This window comes from Strongylocentrotus purpuratus, unplaced genomic scaffold (genome assembly GCF_000002235.5).
Source record: "Strongylocentrotus purpuratus isolate Spur 01 unplaced genomic scaffold, Spur_5.0 spur5_scaffold_3, whole genome shotgun sequence".
Lineage (NCBI taxonomy): Eukaryota > Metazoa > Echinodermata > Echinoidea > Camarodonta > Strongylocentrotidae > Strongylocentrotus > Strongylocentrotus purpuratus.
Window position 1 is genome coordinate 28,415,882 of NW_022145609.1, and position 22,911 is coordinate 28,438,792.

Sequence of the window (22,911 nt, forward strand, 5' to 3'; positions counted from 1 at the left end):
CGTATTACCTTTTTTTGAGGGGCGTAGCCCAGCAAGCGTAAGAACTGTGAAGAATGGATGGTTATTATCATTTTTTGGTCAATTTAGAGATTTTCTGAAAAATCAGAGGCTGGAATATTAATAAGTAGAGGCGTATTCATATATTGAAAGGCTATGTTAGTTGAGTTAGATTGGCCTTTTAATAAAGGAACAGGTTAGCCACCAAGAATACTTCCCTTTAAACACACCACAATGACCAATTAATTTAAACATGCATTGATATACATGGATGGTTACAAACAATACCTTGGGTTGCAATGTACATCTTTTCTTTATCAAAACTCTGCAGATGAAGGGGAAGGGGAAGAGGAGTTTTTTTAACATATCACATTCCATGAACAAGAAACTACATACTTTACTACTTTACTAGATGTTTCAATTCATTAAGGTATGGATGACACACAAAATAACAACCAGTTAATCTTGTTTCATTCTGGTTATTCATGCATGTATATGTACATCAATATGCCATTTCGTATTGCACTTCATGCATACGTTATCAAACAGAGCTGAGACATCTATACTTTCTTTTTTTACATTTTATTTTCATGCATGTGGATGAACAAACAATATTAAATAGTTCAGTTATCTCCAATTACAGTTTAACCTGCTTTAGTGACCACCTGTCTACAAAGACCACCTGTCTACAACAAGCACATTTTTTGTATCCCTTGAAAATGGTTTCTCATTGAAACATGTAATAAAGGAACCTGTCTACAAAGACCACCTGTCTACAAAGACCACTTTTTGTGTTTCCCTTGGGTGGTCGCTATAGACACGTTTGACTGTATCAATAATATGAATATTAATAAAATGCATTACTTACATTGATATATGAAGCATTGATGTAGTCTGAGTTAGGCACCCCTTTCACTTCCTCTAACATCACTCGGGAATGATCGTCTGGAAATAATTCAATCCATTTAAAACACTTTTAGAAAACTTTTCAGGAATTAATATCTCATTAAAATTCAATTTATTTAATCAACATTAGTAAATTATACATCCAGGACACACCCTCCCTCCCTCCCTCCCCCTCTTCTCTCTCTCTCTCTCTCTCTCTTTCTCTCTCTCTCTCTCTCTCTCTCTCCCTCGCATAGCTTGGAATCAATTACATTCCTGTAGAAAGCCATATTTAGTTGCAGCTGGGTGAAACACGAGAGATTACACATGTCCATGCATGCTGTTTAAAACTGACTTTTATAATCTTATTTTTACTTCATAAATGTACTATGGTATAGTTTACATGTGCATGTAACTATTAAAGAGAAGGTTGAGTTCTGGGAAGAGGTGAAAAATAATTTGTGAGCGTTATCATTCTTATTATGCAAGTGTGGAAGAACATCAGATAAGACATGTTCCCAGAAGAGCATGGCTCTTCAAATGCCTTTATATTCTAAATATGTCATGTAACAATGTAAAACTCGGGGGTAGGATTTTTACGCCACGTGTTTGTGTAGTCCCATATACATCTTTCTGTGTACAGTGTTTGTAACTTTACCAAGACTTGGCCAAATGTCTTATCATTTTGATGATTCCAGAACCTTGCAATACACACAAATTCTTATATGCTAGATGATCAACCTTTTCTGGTCGATTCCACACCGTTTATTTGACAATGCAATTGCATGACCAGAACTCAACTTCATCTTTAAAGGTAAAATCCAACTCCTTTCATACTCACATGCCAATATGTTGCGATATCGATTCTTGACCTTGTTGTTTGGTAAGCTGGCAATCTGACTCGGTTGACTGAGGCCAGAGGGTAGCAACTATTACAGAGAATCAATATTCAAGAGATATTATACTACTTTACAATGTAACGGTACATGTAATGAACTACCCTCAAACACATGAAGCAATTATGTATACATGAAAGTCATAATTGGTAATGTATGATGGGCAACCCTACATTGCATATCTGTGACCCTTGAAGATTTGTAAGATTTGTTTCTATTCATACAAGATATTTCTATATTCCTCTAACAAATAATTATGTAATCATTTCTGTTATGCTAAACAGTATGCTCATTTCTGTTATATCATTACGTTTATTATTGTCCGTCATTGTTTATATTATGTGAAAAGAAATAAAAAATAAATTCGCTCTGTATAGAGCTACTACTACTACTACTACTACTACTACTACTACATGTGTGTCAAAAATCTCATAACAATTTGATAAAAGAACAATCTACAAATTTCACAAGTAAAGATGACAGTTGTCTCATTTTAACTCTTTACACAATGAAAACCTTCTTTGCCTACAAACAATTCACTGATTCTGATACTCACCGACCATTCATCTTCAAATGCCCGAGATCTGCGATTATTTTGCACATAATCAGCAAAGTCTGCTACAATGATAGGTCTCTGGCTATGTGATGCAGGTCGCAGGGCAGTAGGAGGGGGCGCCTCACAGGAACCAGGGACCTCAGGAGGTGCTGATAGAGGATGAGAAGGGGCTTTCCCCTTTTTTTCCTTGTTCATTTTGGAATCCGTCTCATCACCGGCGGCAGTCAGGTAAGTCTTTTCTTCATATGCTTCATTATGGTTCTCTGCTGTCATAGATATTGAAGAGAATACTTCAATTTGAATGTTCAAGTGTTTATGAAAAATGTAATAAAAGGGCAAAATCCAATATTGATATAAAAGCACTACATGTAAAACTGGAAAAAATGGCTCATCGATTCCATGCAATTATCATTATGGTTCTCTGCTGTCATAGTTTGAATGTTCAGTTTGAATATTCAAGTGTTTATGAAAAATGTCATAAAAGGGAAAAATCCAATATTAATATAAGAGCACTACATGTTAATTAAGATAAATTGGCTCATCAAATCCATGCAATTTTCATTTTGGGAGAATATCAGCTATTGATGTTTCATGCAAAGTGTGATACTTACTGAACCGATGGGGCTCAAGAAGATGAGGCCATCAAACCTGTTGTCATAAAGACAGCCTGTATCTGATACAGTAGGCTTGCGGATGCACCATGTGAGAGAGAGGGAGGATTGAGGAGTCCTGAAAAGGACTCTCTGTAATCTTTCTTGAGGGTGTGTAGTCCTGAAAAAGACTGTTGGTGTAGTCTTGAAAAAGACTGTTGGTTATCTTTCTTAGCTTATAGTTCTAAGAACTATAGCGCTTGGAGAGGATGGTTGACTTGAGTGGCTCGACGTTTCAAACCGGTTGACTATCCGTCGAGGATACACTCATGACGACGGATAGTCAACCTGTTCGAAACGTTGTATTGTACATTGTATATCTACATCACCATGCAAGCTGATACTTAAAGCAGCATCTAGCCTGTATCTTGCTTTAATACGCAGGCGGGACTACCCGTGACTTATTTTGCAATTATTATTGCAATATTTCTGTCATTATTTCCATTAAAACCTCCATTTTGATGAGAATACTTACCTTGTTGTTCATCATTATAATCATTCATAGCTTGGGTTTCCAAGACGATGCGTTCTCTTCTATTGTGGTACATCTTTCGTCTTTTCCTGCATAAACATGTAGCAAGGAACAACAAATATATGGAAAATATTCACATACTTGTACATATATTCTATTTTTGGAATAATAATCAAATAATAATAATAATCACCGATATCAACCACCACCATCATCATCACCATCATTCTGCTGTGCGACAATTGCTCTGGGTCCATTTCCTGAACTGAATACTGAACTCCAAACCTAGACCCAACACTATACCTAACCCTAATTCTAACCCTAAACCTAATCTTAAACACCATCACAACCCTAACCTTATACCTTTGACAAAAATAAAGCTCAGATAAATTGTTGTAAGATTAATATCGGATCACCCATCATCATCATGATAAATCATGTTATCATTATCATTACATAATCAAAAACAACATCATCATTATTGTTCATATCCGATATGAACAATAATATTGTGATTCGCAACAAGTGCGCGATATCTATCCGGTCCAGATAGATACAATAACTTACCAAATATATCAATTAGTAGACGGTTTCCCGGCAAAATTTGTATCATCACGTATTAGTCAAAACATATTCTTTCACATGATTGGTAATAAGAGCTTCCATTTTATTTTTTGAGAGGGGGGTGTTTCCAAAACTTGTCTTTACCTTTAAATAAGAGGGAGCTAATTCATAAAACATTCATTAGCTAATAACAATATTTTGAATTGGATGCAAGACTGGACTGGTAACCAATGTAAATTTTGAAAGACGGGGGATATTGAATCATGTTTCTTACTATGTGTAACTACCGGTAGTCATTGTACTTGGTAGGATTCCTCCAAAAGACGCTGTAAACTACCGTATTTACCGGCGTTAAGGCCGCAGCGCTGAATAGGTCGCACCCTTGATTTTGACATTTAGTAGACAAAAAAAATAATAATAATAATGATTTAAAAAATTGTTTTGCTTTTTTGCGGACACCATAGGCAGCAAGCCAGATGCCGTCTTAATTCAGCTTTTTGTCCGGCTGCAGTTACACAGTCGATCATGTATTGCGTCATAGCATTTCATTTATGCTACAACGGTCCATTCTATGATACAAAGGTGGAAGTATTCTTCCCATGAGGGCAAACAAAATGTATTTATGAAGCACCTCCATGACATTGGCAGTGATTATTCTAAAATGAAGGAAATGGGACTAGCTTCTCCATATCTATAAGATGTGTGGTTATTTGGGGTCTTTGTACCATGTAGTAACTACAAACTGGTATACTGTATCAGAGTATTGAATTGTTACATCTACCCAGTACTTATGTATGGTAGTGAAACGTGGACTTTAGCCTCTGATACTAAAAAGCGTTTGGAAAGTTGCGAAATGTGGTTTTTAAGAAGAATGATGAAAATTCCCTGGACTGACAAAGTTAGTAATGAGGAAGTTCTTACACGAGCTGGAGTGCAAAGGAAAATGATACGTGAGATGTTGATTAGGCAGTTGAAGTTCATGGGTCACATTACACGTAAAGAAGGCCTAGAGAATCTTGCTTTGACAGGGAAAATTATGGGAAGAAGGAGCAGGGGAAGAAGGAGGATACTTTGGATGGACAGTCTGCAGAAATTGTTGAAAGAGAGAGGAGTGAAAGAACTGGAAGTGGTACTAATACAGAAGGCTAGGAACCGAGGGTTGTGGAACAGGATGATTGCCAAAGTCAATCGATATGGCACTTAGAGAGAGAGAGTTTCATCGTTGCCAAAATTATTATTAACACCATCATCATCATACTCATCAAAATCATCACCATCAGTAACTTCCTACCCACTATCATCTCTTACCTTCTCTGAACCCCAATGGTAACCATGATAAGAATGATGATGATGATGCAGATAACAATGACTACTGGTATGATGATGTAGAGGAGTACTTGATCATTGGTAGGAAGAGCTAATGTCACTCCAGAGGCTGTCGTTGTACTTGCTTCTGACGTTGGCACGGTTGTCATTAGGGCTTTATGAATACAGAAATTATGAGTTGAGAATGTTTACCACTCACTATAATAGACTGTAATTCATTCTACATATTAAAGATAAACTTTAGTTCTGGTAATGCGATTACATTGTGAAAGAAAAGGTGTGGAATGGATCAGAAAAGTTGATCATATAGCATGTAAGTAATGGTGTGTAATGCAAGGTTCTGGAGTCATCAAAATCATCATAAATTTGGCAGAGTCTTGGTAAAGTAACAAAAACTTACACAGAAAGATGTATATGGGACAACACACATGGTGTCGGGGCTAGTACTACCCTGATTTCCTTATCTTTCTATGCTTATTACTCAGCCAGTATACATTTTCTTCCAAAATTGTTTGGCACATGACATTTATTTGTAATCTTGAACATTCAGTGTAAGTTTCGTTAGATTCTGTGAGAATTCATTTTCTTTTTTTACCAGAACTCAAGTTTATCTTTAATACCAGGATTTAAGTTCAATGATGACTGATAACCTTTTAAAGATTCGACATAGGATTTACAACTGTTTGCAGAAGGCAGAGAGTAAAAATATATCCTTTGGCAAGACATTGATCTACATTTGCCACACTCAACCCAGGTGATGTAAATGGGTACCTGGCAAGAATTAATTCCTTGAAATGCTAGAGAGCCGCAGTGGCTGCCTTGCTAAAGCCTGGGTAATAATCAGGGCAGCGCCAGGAGCGTCACAACGTGACGGACATGTGCGCTCTATAAGAAGCCACCATTATTATTATTAAATGAATATCAGCACCCTGTCCCAAGGTGATTATTTAGTTTTTTGAAAGTTTGCCAAGCTAAATATAATATATTCTTAAGTTAATAAACTATCACGGTAACCCTAAACCATTAAGGGCTTGTTACGAGATAGATTAGGGCAGCATTTTTCAACCAGGGTGACGCAAGACATCTGAGAGAGCAAGACATCTCCATTATTTTGGAATAACATCCTTTCATGTCAAACACCATAGATGAACAGCCGCTAGAGTGTGTAATTTTGTGAGGGAATAGCATTTCCAGATAGTAAAGGGTCTTTCTTTCCAACTCGCATTATTTCAAAAACAGGATGACTTCAGGCAGCGAACTATCTAAATACATCCATATTTTAGCAACAAGGTGCCCGAATATCATTTTATTTGACAGCGACGTGCCAAATAAAAACATTTATCTTTTATATCAAAGTAGTATTTTTGCCATGTTTGGTTCACTCGCTCGCAACTTTTAGAAATGGAAAATTCTGAGCGGAGTCGCCCAAAGATTCTCATATTCATTTATATCTTAATATCTAGTGTTGATTACAAAAATTATTTTTAACATAACATTAAACGTGTCATTTTTTTGTGCTCGTAAGTGTGTACATGGTACTTGACAAGTTTCAGATTGAAGCACAATCAATATTCTGTGATGAATTTGGGATTGGGATGACGCAAAAAGGGTGACATGACTGAAAATGGGTTGATATATGCTGGATCAGAGGAGATATCAAGGAACTGACCTGGTAGTGTTACTGGTTGTGAGGTAGGGCCTTTAGGTCCCTCTCCCCCTTCTCCTTCTCTCACTGCTGCTACAGAGAAGCTGTATGTGATGCCTGGTGAGAGGTTTATCACAGTGTATTCATAGCGTCCCATCATACCACTCTCATCAGATGATACAAACTCAGCCATCTGCACACTCCCATCAACCTAAAGACATTATAATTATAGTAAATAAATGTAGTTTCTATAGTTTCTACATCAATGCATATTTACATATAAACTTACCAGATGTGTTTTTAAGGCATTACTGTCTCAATGGGATTGCCAATGTTGATACATGTAGGAAAGAATGAAATAAGAAATGGCTACAACATGTGTGCACATAAAGATACCAATTAGTCAATAATCCATATTTATAATAGTTCATTCTCTATAATAAAATGTATATCTTTAAAAGTATTTAATTTTTGTATTTCCTTTGCTAAAAATTACCAAAATTAAACTGCAATACAGAATACATGAACAATACAATTTAGAGTAAAGCAGAGTAAATTGAATTCCAAAACAAAAAGTTGATATAAAGATACAATATGAAATATATACATGCATATGAACATTGCTCATACATGTACTCCTTATATAGAATGCCAGGTAGAGGTGTTTTTTAAAGTTTATACATTAGTAGACTTTTACATTCATTCAGTTTACGTATAGGAATAAATAAGTGAAATAATAAGCTTCACTTACATGATAATATACGATGTATCCAACAATCGGACCCTCTCCCGCATCTAGTGAACTATTCTCTGCTTTCCAACCAAGCCAGTCAATAGTAGCATTCTCATTAGCATAGCTAAGAACAGAGGGAGGCATCGTCAATGTTGGAAGAGCTGAAAGTAAAAATAAGTAGATAAAGTAAAGATATACATGTATGTAGCATGTATTGAACAGGCGATCGCACGGCCTTACCATGGCCTTGTATGCAGCAGCAGTGTAACTGGCAATACGCGGTAAATCTATGCAAAAAAGCGAATTCGCTACTCGATCGGGCAGCCATTCAACACACCCAATAAGGGAACTCTCAAATCGGGGCACATGGCAAAACAAGACAAATTTGGCTTTAAAAATAAGAAAACAATAATATTTGGTCATTCAGAATTTTGAGGTTTTAAAAATTCAGAAAATTGGAACAGTTGGCATGAATGCATTAATTTCACAGAGGAGGATCCTCAATACATATTCCCAATGATGTGTACTGTTTTAATTGCAATCAAATTTATGTCATTGGGGACATAAGCTAGATTTCGGAACTCATGCAATCTGAATAAGTATCTATTTTAATGGAGAAAAAGAAGTTAATTTTAAAAGTGAGAAATAAACTCAGAAAAAGCAGTCAGTACATGTTGATGTCATTTACATTTTGCTCAAACTGATACACCAGAAATCTCACTACACCAGAAATCTCACTGCATCTAACTACAAGACAGTACAATATATTACAAAATGTTTTGAGGGGAAAGTGTGGACAAGGTATTTGTTATAGAATAAAGTTTTGAAAATTGATTTTACCAAAATATTCAAGAGGAACTCCCGAAGAAGCAGACAATCCACCAGTAGATATATTACAAAACGTTTTGAGGGGAAAATGTGGACAAGGTATTCGTCATAGAATAAAGTTTTGAAAATTGATTTTACCAAAATATTCAAGAGGAACTCCTGAAGAAGCTGACTGTCCATCAGTAGATATATTACAAACTTTTTGAGGGGAAAATGTGGACAAGGTATTCGTCATAGAATAAAGTTTTGAAAATTGATTTTACCAAAATATTCAAGAGGAACTCCCGAAGAAGCTGACTGTCCATCAGTAGAGACTTCACAGTAGATTACAGTCTCTCCATTAGTAACTATAAACGTCACATTGAAGAGGTTTCCAACCATCTCAATGTCGGTGGAGTTTACCAGAGGACCATCAGCTGCACCAGGCCTGACCGACACGGTCAAGGAAGACATGCTCTCGGGAGACTGGAATACACACATCACACTAACAGGTTGACCTTGGTTGACCTTCTTATAGGATGAGTGAACAACACCTGTAATGAAGAGAAATGACATGGAAAACATTATCTACACATCAAAACTCATTAGGCCTGTTTTCATCAGACCGAAGTTGCAAAATAACCCGCTATTTTAACTAGCCCGATCTCAAATTAGCCAGCTAATTTGCGTCTTCATCAGCTACAAACTCTACACTTTAGATGTTTAAACAGTTTGCTTTGATCTTTGCTTTAAACTACAGAGTGTCATTCAATAATATCACTTACATGAAAGCAATTTTTTTTTTTTTTATAACTTAAAAGAAAACATTTTTTAAATAAAGATTAAAAGAAATATCCCTGACCTTTTCAGTGTTTAAAATAAGAGGATTCTAATTCATTTTACATCCGAGAATGGGATATTTTACATGTATTTTGTAAGTTTTAGTTTTTGATACTAGTATAACAATCATCCTTTACCACTATTTGTATTAGGAGGCTGTTTAAAAAAAAAGACTACAATGTAACATTTCTTTTACAAGTTTCACAACTCAAAACTTCTTAATGATCTTAAATTAACATTTTTTAACATTTATTTTAATTTGTTGACCGATTGACCAATTGATGGATGGATGGATGGATGGATGAATTGATTGATTGATCTTTACTCTTGCTGTGCCTATACCACAGGTGAAAAACAGTATAGGTTTCATGTTATTAAAGCAGATTGCACATTGCTCTAAATAATTGAGAATTTTTTTGTTTTCGTACATAAATTACTGAAAGTAGAAAGTTGCTCAATTCTCATAACGGCAATGACGATGGATTTTGGTTTTAAATTACTAATGTTATTATAAGGGTGTAGACAGTTTGAAGTGGATTTGGTATACTATATATCGAAGGCCACATAAAATATTTACCTTGTCTATTTTGTAGATACATTAACACGGAATTAATGAAAAAAAGAAGAAAGATATCCTCATCTTTGTACATAAATTTCTGAAGATAAGGAAGTTGCTCAATTCTCATTACGGCAATTACCGTGACGATGGATTTTGGTTTTAAATTACTAATGTTATTATAAGGGTGTAGACAGTTTAAGGTGGATTTGGTATACTATATCGATGGCCACATAAAATATTTACCTTGTCTATTTTTTAGATACATTAACACAGAATTAATGAAAAAAAGAAGAAAGATATCCTCATCTTTGTACATGAATTTCTGAAGATAAGGAAGTTGTTCAATTCTCATTACGGCAATGACGATGGATTTTTGGTTTTAAATTACTGATGTTATTATAAGGTGTAGTCAGTTTAAAGTGGATTTGGTAAACTATATCGAAATCAAATATTTACCGTGTCTATTTTTTGAAATACAATAACACGGAAGGTAAAAAAAAGAGTTAGCAAATAAGTTAATGTTTTCAATAAACTTTGTGTGCGTGATATAAGTGAAAAACCTGCTAAAAGATGTTAGGAACACGATTAAAAAGAAAATGATTTTATTCTCAGTGTCCTGTTGATGATATATCTTTTGAAGGTTCTCTGAATAGTGCTTTTAAAAAGGCTTCAAATTATTTTCATTTTCATGCTTATTATCTTCACAAATTAATCCTTTTTGTGATAATTTGAAAATTGGCACATTTACAACCATTAACCCTATTTAGCCCGGGGGGGGGGGGGCTTCTAAAGCCTCGACATTTTTCGCGATAATTTTTTAACGCAAGAAAATCTTGCACTGAAATTTTGTGACTTTTTTTCTTTCGAGTCTTGCACATAAATCGGACCTACCATTACAAAGCCACGTGTCTTTTTGTATTTGCATGTCAGCCTGAAAATCGCTCATTTTTGTGATTTGTGTACAAAACATATGGAAATCTCATTTTTCAAATAAAGAGATAAAACATTGGTTATTTGGTCTTGTTTATAGTTGAGATGTTTATTTTGAGGTCAAAATAGTTGAATTATAGTTGGAAATGAAATAAAACAACAAAAAAAATAAAATACATAAGTTAAAAAAACAAATACATAAGAAATTATTAAAAAAATGGTTTTTCAATTTTTTGTGTTGTATTATTATTCCGAATGGTCTAACAAATATATGTAGTGAGAAAGAATGCTTAAATATGAATAATGTCTGATTTATGGGCAAAAATGTGAATTTCATGACCTTATTTGCATAAATTACCATAAATATGCAAATGAGTGAATTTTTCAAAAAATTGAAATTACCATAGTATTCTATACACTTCACTTGACATGTTTGCGGCGATCGGTCGTTTCACGGCCAAGATCATAGGGAGGGGGGGGGGGGGGGGGGGGCCTTAGAAGCCCCCCCCCCCCCCCCACCCCCGGGCTATGCAGTTTCAAAATAGCCCGGGCTAAATAGGGTTAAGGCCTCTCAATGTAATGTAAAAGGAATTCATTTCATGTCAATCAAAGTTGAAAATGAGGAACTACTTATTGATGCCAAGATATTAATCGGTGATGTGATGCCGGAGATGAAGGACTGTGTCTTAGTGTCTTACCTGTTTGACATGCCGGTCCTATCCATTCTGATTGACATCTCACTGCACATTCTCCAGTTACATCATCACATGACGAGGCACCACCCCGACAGTGACAGGTTTTACTACAATTCTCAAAGCATCCCTCAACTGAGGAAGAAAAAAAAAGATAGACAAATATCAAAAATAGGAGTACAATACGCCTCTAAGATATAACATAAGCTACATGTACAAGAATAATATACATACAATATAGAATGATGTATCAACTTTTAGAAAGAATGTGCTATAACATCCCGTCAAAACTTTAAAGAGGCTTATTTGAAATAACATGAAATGTACTCTGAAACTAGGAGGCGGAACTGCATCCCCCATTTTATTTTATTTTATTTTTCATTTTCCTTTCCTTCTCTATGTTCTACTGGCGCTGGGCTTTATCATAACAACACCCAGTACACCTAGATGAGTGCAGGGAACTATCGGTCATACAACTTGTTATCAATAACAAATGCATGACTTCAGTAGCTTATAACAGTTACTGGAACTTGTTCTTGATAACAAGTTTTATTAAACACAGACCAGATAAATAATGTGGTGTTGATTTCATTTCTATTCTGAATGGTTGGTGTAAAGCAAATTAACCCATTAACAACTGACTTTTCTCATTCTCCAAGGCTAAATACATGGACCACATGGTTCCCAGAGGCAGAGATGCCAACCTCTTGACACAAAAAACAGACTGAGTATCCTAAAAAAAAATATCAGATTTTGGAGAGAAAAATCAGATTTTCACGAAAACTCGACACTACCAATGGCCGGTTGGCCCCGGGCCAGTAAAATTTCAGAAAAATGTGATACTGGTACGTACAGTCAAGTAAAATGTTTGCTCTTTCATTAAAATTTTAAACGAAAATTGTAAAGCAAAGTTTTTGTTGGGGCTGCGGGGGTTTACTTGTTTATGTTTTAATGCGATTCCGTGGTTTTTATGGGTATTAAAGAATAAATTTTTTTATTATCGTATTCCACTCTTATTATCATACTAAATATGATTAAATCGTACTGGTGGGCACCTCTGCAGAGACATAAGGTTAATCTCAATACTGACCAGGAGAGAGAACTTACATGATTGACAGTCAGCAAGTTGAACTTGATTAGAAGCATAGCCAGGCATACATAGTCCTCCAGTATTGTAACAGTTACCACTTGTTTTATCACAAGCTCCATTGTCTAAACAGTGACACAGATCTGTACAGTTCACCCCATAGTAGCCCTCAGGACATGTTGCAGGAACTGTCAATACAACATGGAAAGTGTTATTATAAGCCTTCAGGAAGTAGCTGCAACAAGGGAATCGTTCGTTTGTGTCTCCTTAGATCAAGATAGTTATGTAACATTCCTTAATTAAATTAAATTAAATTAAATTAAATTAAATTAAGGTCTTCCATCGCCCGATTGCTGCAATGGCCATTTCATTAACAAGGGCCAGGTCTTCATCTGTGCAACCCGTTCCGCCACACTGCAAGGTGTGGTCCATGGTCTGAGTCTCTCCGCAGTCGCAGAGAGTATCTTCTTCATGGGCATACTAAGATTAAATACAGTCTTTAGGAACTACATGTACTGGAAGACAAAAGTATAGATTCAATACAGTCTGGGAAACACAGGGATGAGACAGAGAAATCCCCCAAAAGGAGGAAGATTAAATAGGGGTCTGGGGGCAATGCTCCTGGCTGGGGTTCAGGTTCGCGTTCGGGTTAGGGTAAGGGTTAGAAGAAGAAAAAGAAACGGTCTTGAAATCGGCGTAGGAATCTCATCCCTGCAAACATCAAAGTAGCAGACTAATTTGGTAAGAAATTTGGAATGCTCAAGCACCCAAGCCTACTCTTTGCTTGACCCTGTATTAGAAACAAAAGCTTCATGCAGGTCTTGACATCAAAAGGGCCCAAGTGCACAACAGCCTATATTTTCATTCTATGCTCTTCAATACAGATGTTGACATTGAAACAAGGGCTTCATACTGTACGTACAGTATAGATACTAAATAATTCAATCTGTACCAACTGTGAAACAAGTCTATGTATACAGTATGCAGTTCATGATAAAATATTTGACTCAATGATACGCAAATCTCATATGCCCGAATTCACAAAGGAGGTTTACATTTAACCCATTGCCTGGTGCGAGTCTAATATTGGACCTCTGACTGTGTTGCGCTTATTTTGCGCTAATTTTAAACCATGGGTTATGTAAATGAAGGTTTAAACCATGGGTTAAATGTAAACCTCCTTGGTGAATTCGGACCATAACGTTTCTTCAGCTCCACTCGCCATTCATATACACATAATATTTGTGTTCATTGTACTGGATGGATTTGAGATAGTTACCTTGACAATTTGATCCAGACCATCCATCTTCACATTGAGCATCAGAGCATTGACCAGTAAACCTATCACATGATGCAACACAGTGACAGCTCTCACTACAACCAGCTCCATACATACCAGCAGGACAAGCTGCAAGAAAATATCATAATATACACCAGAGCCCCGTTTCACAAAACTTGTCATCAGTGACAAGTGACAGTTTTTGTTATAAGCTACTGAAATCCTTGCTTCTGATTGGTTATCAGCAGATTTGTCACTGATTTTTGTCCTTTTTCATTGAAAAAAGGCTTTGTGAAAAGGGTCCCAGAGCTGCAAGAAAGTATCATGTATACACCAGAGCCCCATTTCACAAAACTTGTCATCGGTGACAAATGACAGTTTTTGTTTATAAGCTACTGAAATCCTTGCTTCTGATTGGTTATCAGCAGATTTGTCACTGATTTTTGTCATTTGTCATTGAAAAAAGGCCTTGTGAAACAGGTCCCAGAGGATCATGAGGGTAAAATCATTTTCCTCCTCCTTCTTATTCTTCTTCATCTTCTCCTTAATACCATCATTATTATCATTATAAAAAGGGATTTGTTTTTTGTTGTTTTGCAGTTATGAAACGGGAATTAACCTCAAACTACATGTTAAAGATAAAATTGAGTTCTGTTCATGCGATTGCATTGTGCATGAAAAGGTGTGGAATGGATTAGAAAAAGTTGATCATGTAGCATGTAAGTATTGGTGTGTACTGCAAGGTTCTGGAGTCATCAAAATCATAATAAATTTGGCCCAGTCTTGGTAAAGTAACAAGCACTGTACACAGAAAGATGTATATGGGACTACACAAATGGTGTCGGTGCCCGACACCTTGATTTCCTTATCTTTCTATGCTCATTACTCAGTCATTATACATTTTCTATCAAAATTGTTTGGCAAATAACATTTATTTGTAATCTTGAACATTCAGTGTAAGTTTCGTTTGATTCTGTGAGAATTTCTTTTCTTTTTCTACCAGAACTCGAGTTTATCTTTAATTTCAGTTTGTAGGCTACCTTATTAAAAATATTATCTGAAAAATATAAAATAATGTACATTTGACAAAAGTGAGGACGTAACTCTCCTAAAATTTACATGTACATGTACACATTCAATGATGAGATAGATTATCCATAAACCAAGTATAATGTCTATTTCATTCTGCCATGTATCTAAGCAATAACAACAGCAATTATTAAAGAAAATGTCTGTGCACATGCTAATGCTCTCTTACTGGCTTCCTATGATCAAAATATATAGGCATAATAAAATGAAACATCAAATTGACCTCCCACATGGATTCAAGATAAAGACCAGTTATGGTCATGCGATTTCATTGTGAAAGAAACGTTGTGGAATCGATCAGAAAAGGTTGATCATCTAGCATATAAGTATTGGTATGTACTGCAAGGTTCTGGAATCATCAAAATGATAAGAAATTTGGCCCAGTCTTGGTAAAGTTACAAGCAATGTACACAGAAAGACGTATATGGGACTACGCAACACTTGCGTGACACGTGCGTTATATCCATCAGGTCCAAATAGATATAATAATTTACAAAATATATCAATTAGTAGGCGGTTTCTCGGCAAAATTTGTATGATCACGTATCAGTCAAAACATATTCTTTCACATGATTGGTAATAAGAGCTTCCATTTCATTTTTTGAGAGGGGGGTGTTTCCAAAACTGGTCTTTACCTTTAGGAAACTAGAACGTAGTCATCACCTTTTCCAAGAGATTACAGATACATACATGTACAATGCATATTACATATTATAAAATCAATATTTGTCATTTGCTTAATAAGATGACTTCAGAACAGTTTATTGATATGTAGATTGATAAAAAATATTAGCTGAAATTCGCTTGTACTCACCTGAGTTACAGTCGTTTCCAGTAAATCCTGAGAGACAATTACATCCATACGGATCAGGAAGACATGCATGACTACCAGCGCACACAGCTAATGCATTGCCTTCTCCACAGGATTGACTACAGTCCCAACCAAACTTAGACTCACCACAACCTCAAATAAAAGATACAAATTGTGAAAACAATCAGATTGCCTAACAATAAACAAATTAATCTGTATTGTTCAAGTAACTTTATGAAAAAAATTTACAAATGAACTAACACATTGCCAGATTTATGCAAAAAAATTATTTCTTAAAAACAACCTTGAAAATATAGACTAAATACTTGTTTCTAATTTCTATTTCATTAAATAAAATCTAGTTTTAGTTTGTCCAGACATAGTACATCATGAATATTCTCAGTTGGATGTATCACCTTCATGTAGGGCAGAGAGGGTGGTGCATCAACATAATTCATAGCACAAGTCCGAAACATGTAAACAAGAAAGTACATTCATGTGTACCACTCACTATACATGGTAGAGAGAGAGAGAGAGACATACATGTGCAAATCATACAACCCCTTGTTCAAGGACATCAACAAAGGATTAAAACTGGATATTAGAAAGGGTACCAATAATAACTACATTTAACAATATATGTTGCAAAGGAATGTCAAATCAGCTGCAATGTGTGCAACTCTGTATACAAGAAGTATGTAATCATACAGGAAACATAGTATATTACAAATGGTGCCCTACATGTATCTAAGGGCATAAAACTTTTCCTTTTTTTGTAATCAGTGGTATTGCATTTTATGGTCATTCAGGAAGGAAATAAACTTGCAATAATCTAGAAGCACTCAGCTTATTACATTTTCATTTAAAGGTTATCAACATTATATATTGCATTTGCATTTTATGGTCATTCAGGAAGGAAATAAACATGCAATAATCTAGAAGCACTCAGCTTATTACATTTTCATTTAAAGAGAATCAATACTAGTGTGGCTATGAGGGATTATAAACCACACAGCGAGGTCACTGACAGGTGGCTATCTCATCAACTCAGCTCTCAAATAACATAGGAAATAGAGGATCACAGGGGACCAACAGGCACCGATTGGGGAATTTTTCTATATAGAGGGAGCAAGTAGCTACAAGTAGGACAGTGGGGCTTTAACATGATCATGTACATGTACATGCATCTGGATGTAAAAACAAGTTACTATGATTTTTTGTTTCCATCAAACAATTTCTTGTTGTCATTACCTGTTAGACAGTTAGGTCCATCGAAGCCTGGGGCACATATACATTCCCCAGTTACATCACTACACACACCTCCATTGTAGCAGTTAGGACATACAACATTACATGAAGGTGCACTGTAATAACCAGCTGGACAAGCTGAAAAATAAAATGAAAATACAATGTTAAATCACTAGTATCAATTCTGTTGAAATTCTGGTTTCAAGCAATTTACATTGCAGTGAACATATATTTATACTGGCATAATGTCAAATTTCATATTTTAGACAAAAAGAAACTGGCCATTTTCTCCATCTATTTATTCTTTTTTTAATATAATACATATACATGAAATGTTTCAACAGAAACAATGTTTGAATCAAGATGAAAAAGGCACAAATTGTGATGCCTCTTTTTTTCAGACCCTAATTTTTTCACAAATATTTTCCACAGCTCTATCAGAGCTTTCCTGAGCTAATGACTCACTGTCCTTCAGTGTATTTGGTTTTCACAAGTGAGTCGAGTGACACTATAAGGCCTAACAAAAAAAAATTGTATTGCCCTTTAGTTGCCAAAACATGGGTTGGTCGGTCGGAAATCCTTTTTTTTAAAAAACTTTTTAAAAATTGTTTTCCTTCCTCTTTGGGCTGATATTTCTCAGTTTTTAATGCTTGAATACAACATTTTATATTCTTTAAACATTTTTTTTTTAACTTTGAAAAAAGAAAAAACTTTTTTTTAAAGCCGACTAGATTTCAAGATTTTAGGGTCAGTTGCAAAGGGCAATACAACATTTTTTTTGTTAAAGATAAAGATCAGTTCTGGTCATCTGATTGCATTGTGAAAGAAATGTTGTGGAATCGATCAGAGAAGGTTGATCATCTAGCATATAAGTATTGGTGTGTAGTGTAAGGTTCTGGAATCATCAAAATGATAAGAAATTTGGCCCAGTCTTCGTAAAGTTACAAGCACTGTACACAGAAAGATGTATATGGGACTACGCACATGTGCGTGACACGTGCGTTTATCTCTCAGTTACCAATAGATAAACTAATTTACCAATTATATCAATTAGTACCGGTAGGCGGTTTTCCGGCAAAATTGTTATCATCATGTATTAGTCAAAACATATTCTTTCACATGATTGGTAATAAGAGCTTCCGTATCATTTTTTTGAAATTGGGGCATTTCCAATACTGGTCTTTACCTTTAAGGCCTAAGAACAAAAAGACTGGATACCTCTAATAATAAGTTTGATAAGGCTGTATCTGAGTAGTACTCTCTGGCCTGTCTGGAAGGTGCCATAATAATCAGCATCCTCTGGTTGTACATCTACTATAGTGTATGAAAGACCGCCCATCTGAACAGAAGTGAAGTCTGAGAAGCGTTGCCATTCCACCCCACTCTCATTCGCACCAACCAGATTCTCCACCGACAGTGTGATTGTGTCTCCTATGTTAGCTCTCACTGTTACACGTCCTCCGGAGGGCTCAAAGTCCCCTGGGGAAACACAATTATACATTGAAAAATAGTAAGTTTTTGAGGGATATTAGAATCCATGTCACAAACCTAATTCACACATGAGGACATTAGAGTCCGATATCAACCAACATAATGAGCCAGTCACTACAGTCAAACCTGCTTTAGTGACCACCTGTCTACAAAGACCACTTTTTGCGTAACCCCTTGAAAATGGTTTCTCATTGAAAAATGTACTATAGGAACCTGTCTACAAAGACATCTTACAAAGACCACCATTACCATTACCACCACCACCACCACCACCACCACCACCACCACCACCACTAATACTACTACTACCTCCACCACCATTACCACCACCACCCCCAACCCCACTACCATTACCATCACCACCACTGCCACCACTACTACTACTACTACTACCTCCACCAAAATTACCATTACCACCACCACCACTACTACTACAACTACTACCTCCACCACCATTACCATTACCACCCCCACCACCTCCATTACCACCACCACCACCACCACTACTACTACTACTACTCCTACTACCTCCACCACCATTACCCCCACCACCACCACTACTACTACTACTACCACCAGGAATGTATGGACAGTTGGACGGTGTCTTTATTAATCATTATTATTATTTTCTGCTGTGGGGGGGGGGGGGGGGGGGGGGATATTTATGAAAAGTACAATTAAAAGTATGCCAGTGGTGGCAGGTACATAATGTACTCAAACCTTGTATCTTATAATCCTTCCAGTAGCTTATTATCCACAAGACTACAAAGGTCTAGATAAAGAGAAATCTAACTTACTATTGGAAGCATGAATGATAATGGTTGTATCTTGACCATCTCCAGTAGTGTCCGTACCACGGAATGCTCCTACTGCATTGTTATTGTTTGTGCTTAAGAAGTTAAGTGTTGTTGAGTCATATCCATAATTCAATGTAGACAGGTTCTCTAACGATGGATTGCTGCCTAGCTTGACAGCTCTTATAACAGTGGAAGTTCCAGACTTTGTAAGGAAGGCAAACCTCGCTTCCTGGCCAGCTCCATAGGGTGTAGAAGTAACACCTATAATAGAAATGCTTTCAACTGCAGAAAGAAAAGAAAGTAAAATATAAAATACATAAATATAAATTATTTCAAAACATTATCACTTCATTTATATCAAAACTGCACTAGATTTTTACCTTTTCAGTTTTCCTAAAAAAGCATTGTGAGCTGAGTCGGAGTCCTGGTGGTCGATGTACTTAATCGGTGAGCAACTACTAGAAAAATATCACTAAGCGAATACATCACGATATGAGAGTGGGAACCTATTCCCACCAGACCCCCGAACAACAATCAGCCTCAAGACAGAACTGGGATTGATCTGACATCAATGACAAAGATGAATGAATTGAAGGCTTGAAACGCCGCGCGTACATGTAGAACTTGCGCATTGAGCGCTGTACAGTCAGTTTACGCGCTCCCATTGGCCGATCCACTCGAGTGGCTTTGAATTTAAGTGAGGGAGGGCCTACTTAAGCGCAACTTTAGTCTAAGGGTAATGCCAATACGTAATATTACATAACACACTGACATGTCATGCTTTGAACAGGTGATGCACTTCACACATAACTGATGCACACATGGCATTGCACACACATAAAATAGAAAAATCAACGAACATTTCAGAAAAAAGTTTGAGTTTGTACCTTAAATATTACAAAATAGTTACATAAGACTGAAACTTAAGTGAAATACTTAATCTTTTAAGGATGCTGAAAAAATTGTAACAAATAGTCTAGAGGCCGGGTTTGACTGAAATATCATAATTTTGGTATCAAATGAAATGGAAAATTGTAAACTTGCTCCCTGCACAAATATCTTATAAACATTGACTGAATGGAAGCCAGCGATAGCCAGTAAGAAGGGCCCTTGTCGGCGCGAATTTAGTCAAATGAGACAGCGATTCGCCGATATCGGATGACCGCAGACATGCAAGTGAATAAATGAGCAGCCATTGGATTTTTTAAAATAAAATTGCCTGAACTGACGGCTTAACACCCTCTTGCATACGTTTATCTGATAGTGATACATACATTTATTGTTGAATGCAAAATCAGAAAACAAAAGTACAAAACTAAACATCAAGACCCACTACTATCTACTTCTAGTTCTATACTACCCCCTACATGTAACTCCAGAAGTGCAGTGCAGGGCCAGGGAGGGTAGGGAGCTCCGCCGCCGCCCTTGGCGTCGGAGCTCCCTGGAGTTACCCTACATGAGATCTAACCTTTGGGACCGTGCTGTAGCAATCGCCACTGGTTATTGAAATTTCAGTTGCGCCATCACATATATCATATAACTCTCTAAATTTCAGTGAGAAAAACGATAAAATCAACTTAGATTAAACTATGTGTGAACATTTTTTAAATAAAAAGTTGTTTATGAAGTTTACCTGGTACAAAGAATATCCAACTGCTCAAAATCAGTAAAAATATCACCCGGAAACGGACTACCAGTTCCATGATTTTGGATTCATTGTCCGTAATTGAAGATGAAGTGCTAGCTATATAGCTTGATCCCGGGGGGGGGGGGGGGGGGGGGGGGCACTCGCATACATATCAACCAACCTCTGAAATATCGAAATGGATCCGTAAGGGCGTATCGCACCTTTTCTGAAATGACCCTTTTTTAAAGAAAATGTCGACGACGCTAAACCTGTGAATCTGAAAAGGTCCCTTTTTTCGGTTTTTGTGCGATCACGACGCTTTTTCTGGACGCGCGGGTGCGTAGCCAGTCATGTTGGGAGTGACCCCCCTGGGGCTGGATCCGGCATGCAGTCAAAATCTTGGTGTCACCGAATAAACATGAGGAAATATTTTGTGTGTTTAAATCTAGTCACTAATATAAAATATAAAAACATTTTTTTTTTTTAAATTTGATAATCAAATAATCAGAACAATTTGTCCGGACCAAATAATGCCTAGATCTATACAGAGTCTGGGAATTGGTTCCTACAAATTTTATTGATAATGTCGGATTATCGAGTAAAGATAAAAAAAAAAAAAAAAAAAACATTCAAACCGTTTAACATATATTTCATGCTTTCCCGTATGGAGCAGAGATTCTCGTTGAACAAAGTAGATATAGGTATTATTCCGGGGTATTATTGCATGGTAGTTGCCAATATTTGAATTGATATATCACATTCAGCAGAAATTCATTCATATTTCATTTTGTCATATAGATCGTCTCATGGAACTTATGATTAAATTTATCATGTACGTGCAGGATCGGATCCATGCAGAATTGTGTAAAAGAGAGAGTACATTTTTAAGTTGCATTGCATACTTCTTGTACAGCATGGTCATAAAAAACTATGCGTCGTCGAAACGAACAGAACTAATTGTTATGATATTTCCTCGCTCATTTTTCATGATTGAGGTGTCATACGAAAGGGCAGAAACTCAACTTTCTGGAAATGTGATTTTCTCGTTGAAATTCAGATACAATTTTTCTCGCCAAATGGTTTCCTCTCTTCAAATTGATTTTAATCACTCATGCGTGAAATATGCATTATATGAGATATATCAAATGAAAGAGGAGGATCTAAGCTTTATAAATATGTGTCATTTATCAATTATAATTGTGATTAAGTTATGATAACATATCGATAATTCTCGGTTCCGATTTTTCTGGGATGCACTGTATAGGAAGGGATAAAAATATCTAAAATGATATGAAGGAGAATAAATTGGAATTTTTTTTTTTAAAGAAAATGAAATGAGTGTAATCAATTTGTTTAAAGAGATAAATCAAACTATCGTAGGCCTATCACATGGCTACGATATTTTGTAGTTATTTGTCTTCATAAACGTGAGTATAGGCTTTCACGTAGCTATTTCTTTTCCACAGGATGGTCAAGAGCAATACCTACTACTTCCTCATAATTGTTGTATCATGACAAAAACGTTTAATCCCCGGTTTGTCAACCTCGCGAGTGGGGGTGGGGGTAATGAGACCACTAATGACATGATGAACTGTCGATCTCGAGAACCCTTTAACAAAAAAGATCAGATTGGAGACATGAGGAAGTTGAGAGACCGACATTAAGCTTTTTATGGGCTGTTAGCCATGATTACTTTGCAAACTTTCATCTTTACATGAAAATAATGGAATTGTTTAAAAAGATGAAGTTAAGGTATGTTTAATTGATTTTGTGGGATCATCAAATCATGGTTCTATAAGCGATACGCACATGTGGGTAGATTTTAAAGGACCATGCAGATACGTAACAAAATGTCTATATAATATACTATAGTAGTTCGTACCAGGAAGTGAAAATGCAGTTTACTATGGGTTGCTCAACAATACGACGG

General features: G+C 36.2%; 1 protein-coding gene across 2 annotated transcripts in view; it reads right to left on the reverse strand.

Moving 5' to 3' along the window:
• LOC100893985 overlaps positions 1-21,079 on the reverse strand; it is a 37,287-nt gene extending 16,208 nt beyond the window's left edge. Inside the window, exons 1-17 of one of the 2 annotated variants that reach the window (XM_030996230.1) lie at positions 20,988-21,079; positions 19,355-19,636; positions 18,285-18,545; positions 17,070-17,204; positions 15,822-15,971; positions 13,919-14,047; positions 12,660-12,827; positions 11,559-11,687; positions 8,816-9,085; positions 7,743-7,885; positions 7,016-7,202; positions 5,329-5,500; positions 3,460-3,545; positions 2,335-2,597; positions 1,724-1,811; positions 866-942; positions 286-322 (exon numbers count right to left, since the gene is read on the reverse strand). In XM_030996230.1, the coding sequence (XP_030852090.1) occupies positions 286-322; positions 866-942; positions 1,724-1,811; positions 2,335-2,597; positions 3,460-3,545; positions 5,329-5,500; positions 7,016-7,202; positions 7,743-7,885; positions 8,816-9,085; positions 11,559-11,687; positions 12,660-12,827; positions 13,919-14,047; positions 15,822-15,971; positions 17,070-17,204; positions 18,285-18,545; positions 19,355-19,636; positions 20,988-21,057 (2,647 nt within the window). In that variant the 5' untranslated portion in view covers positions 21,058-21,079. Of the gene's footprint in view, positions 1-285; positions 323-865; positions 943-1,723; positions 1,812-2,334; positions 2,601-3,459; positions 3,546-5,328; positions 5,501-7,015; positions 7,203-7,742; positions 7,886-8,815; positions 9,086-11,558; positions 11,688-12,659; positions 12,828-13,918; positions 14,048-15,821; positions 15,972-17,069; positions 17,205-18,284; positions 18,546-19,354; positions 19,637-20,987 lie in introns of both variants that reach the window. The other variant, XM_030996229.1, reaches the window with a different exon arrangement.
• Between the last annotated feature and the right edge of the window lie 1,832 nt (positions 21,080-22,911).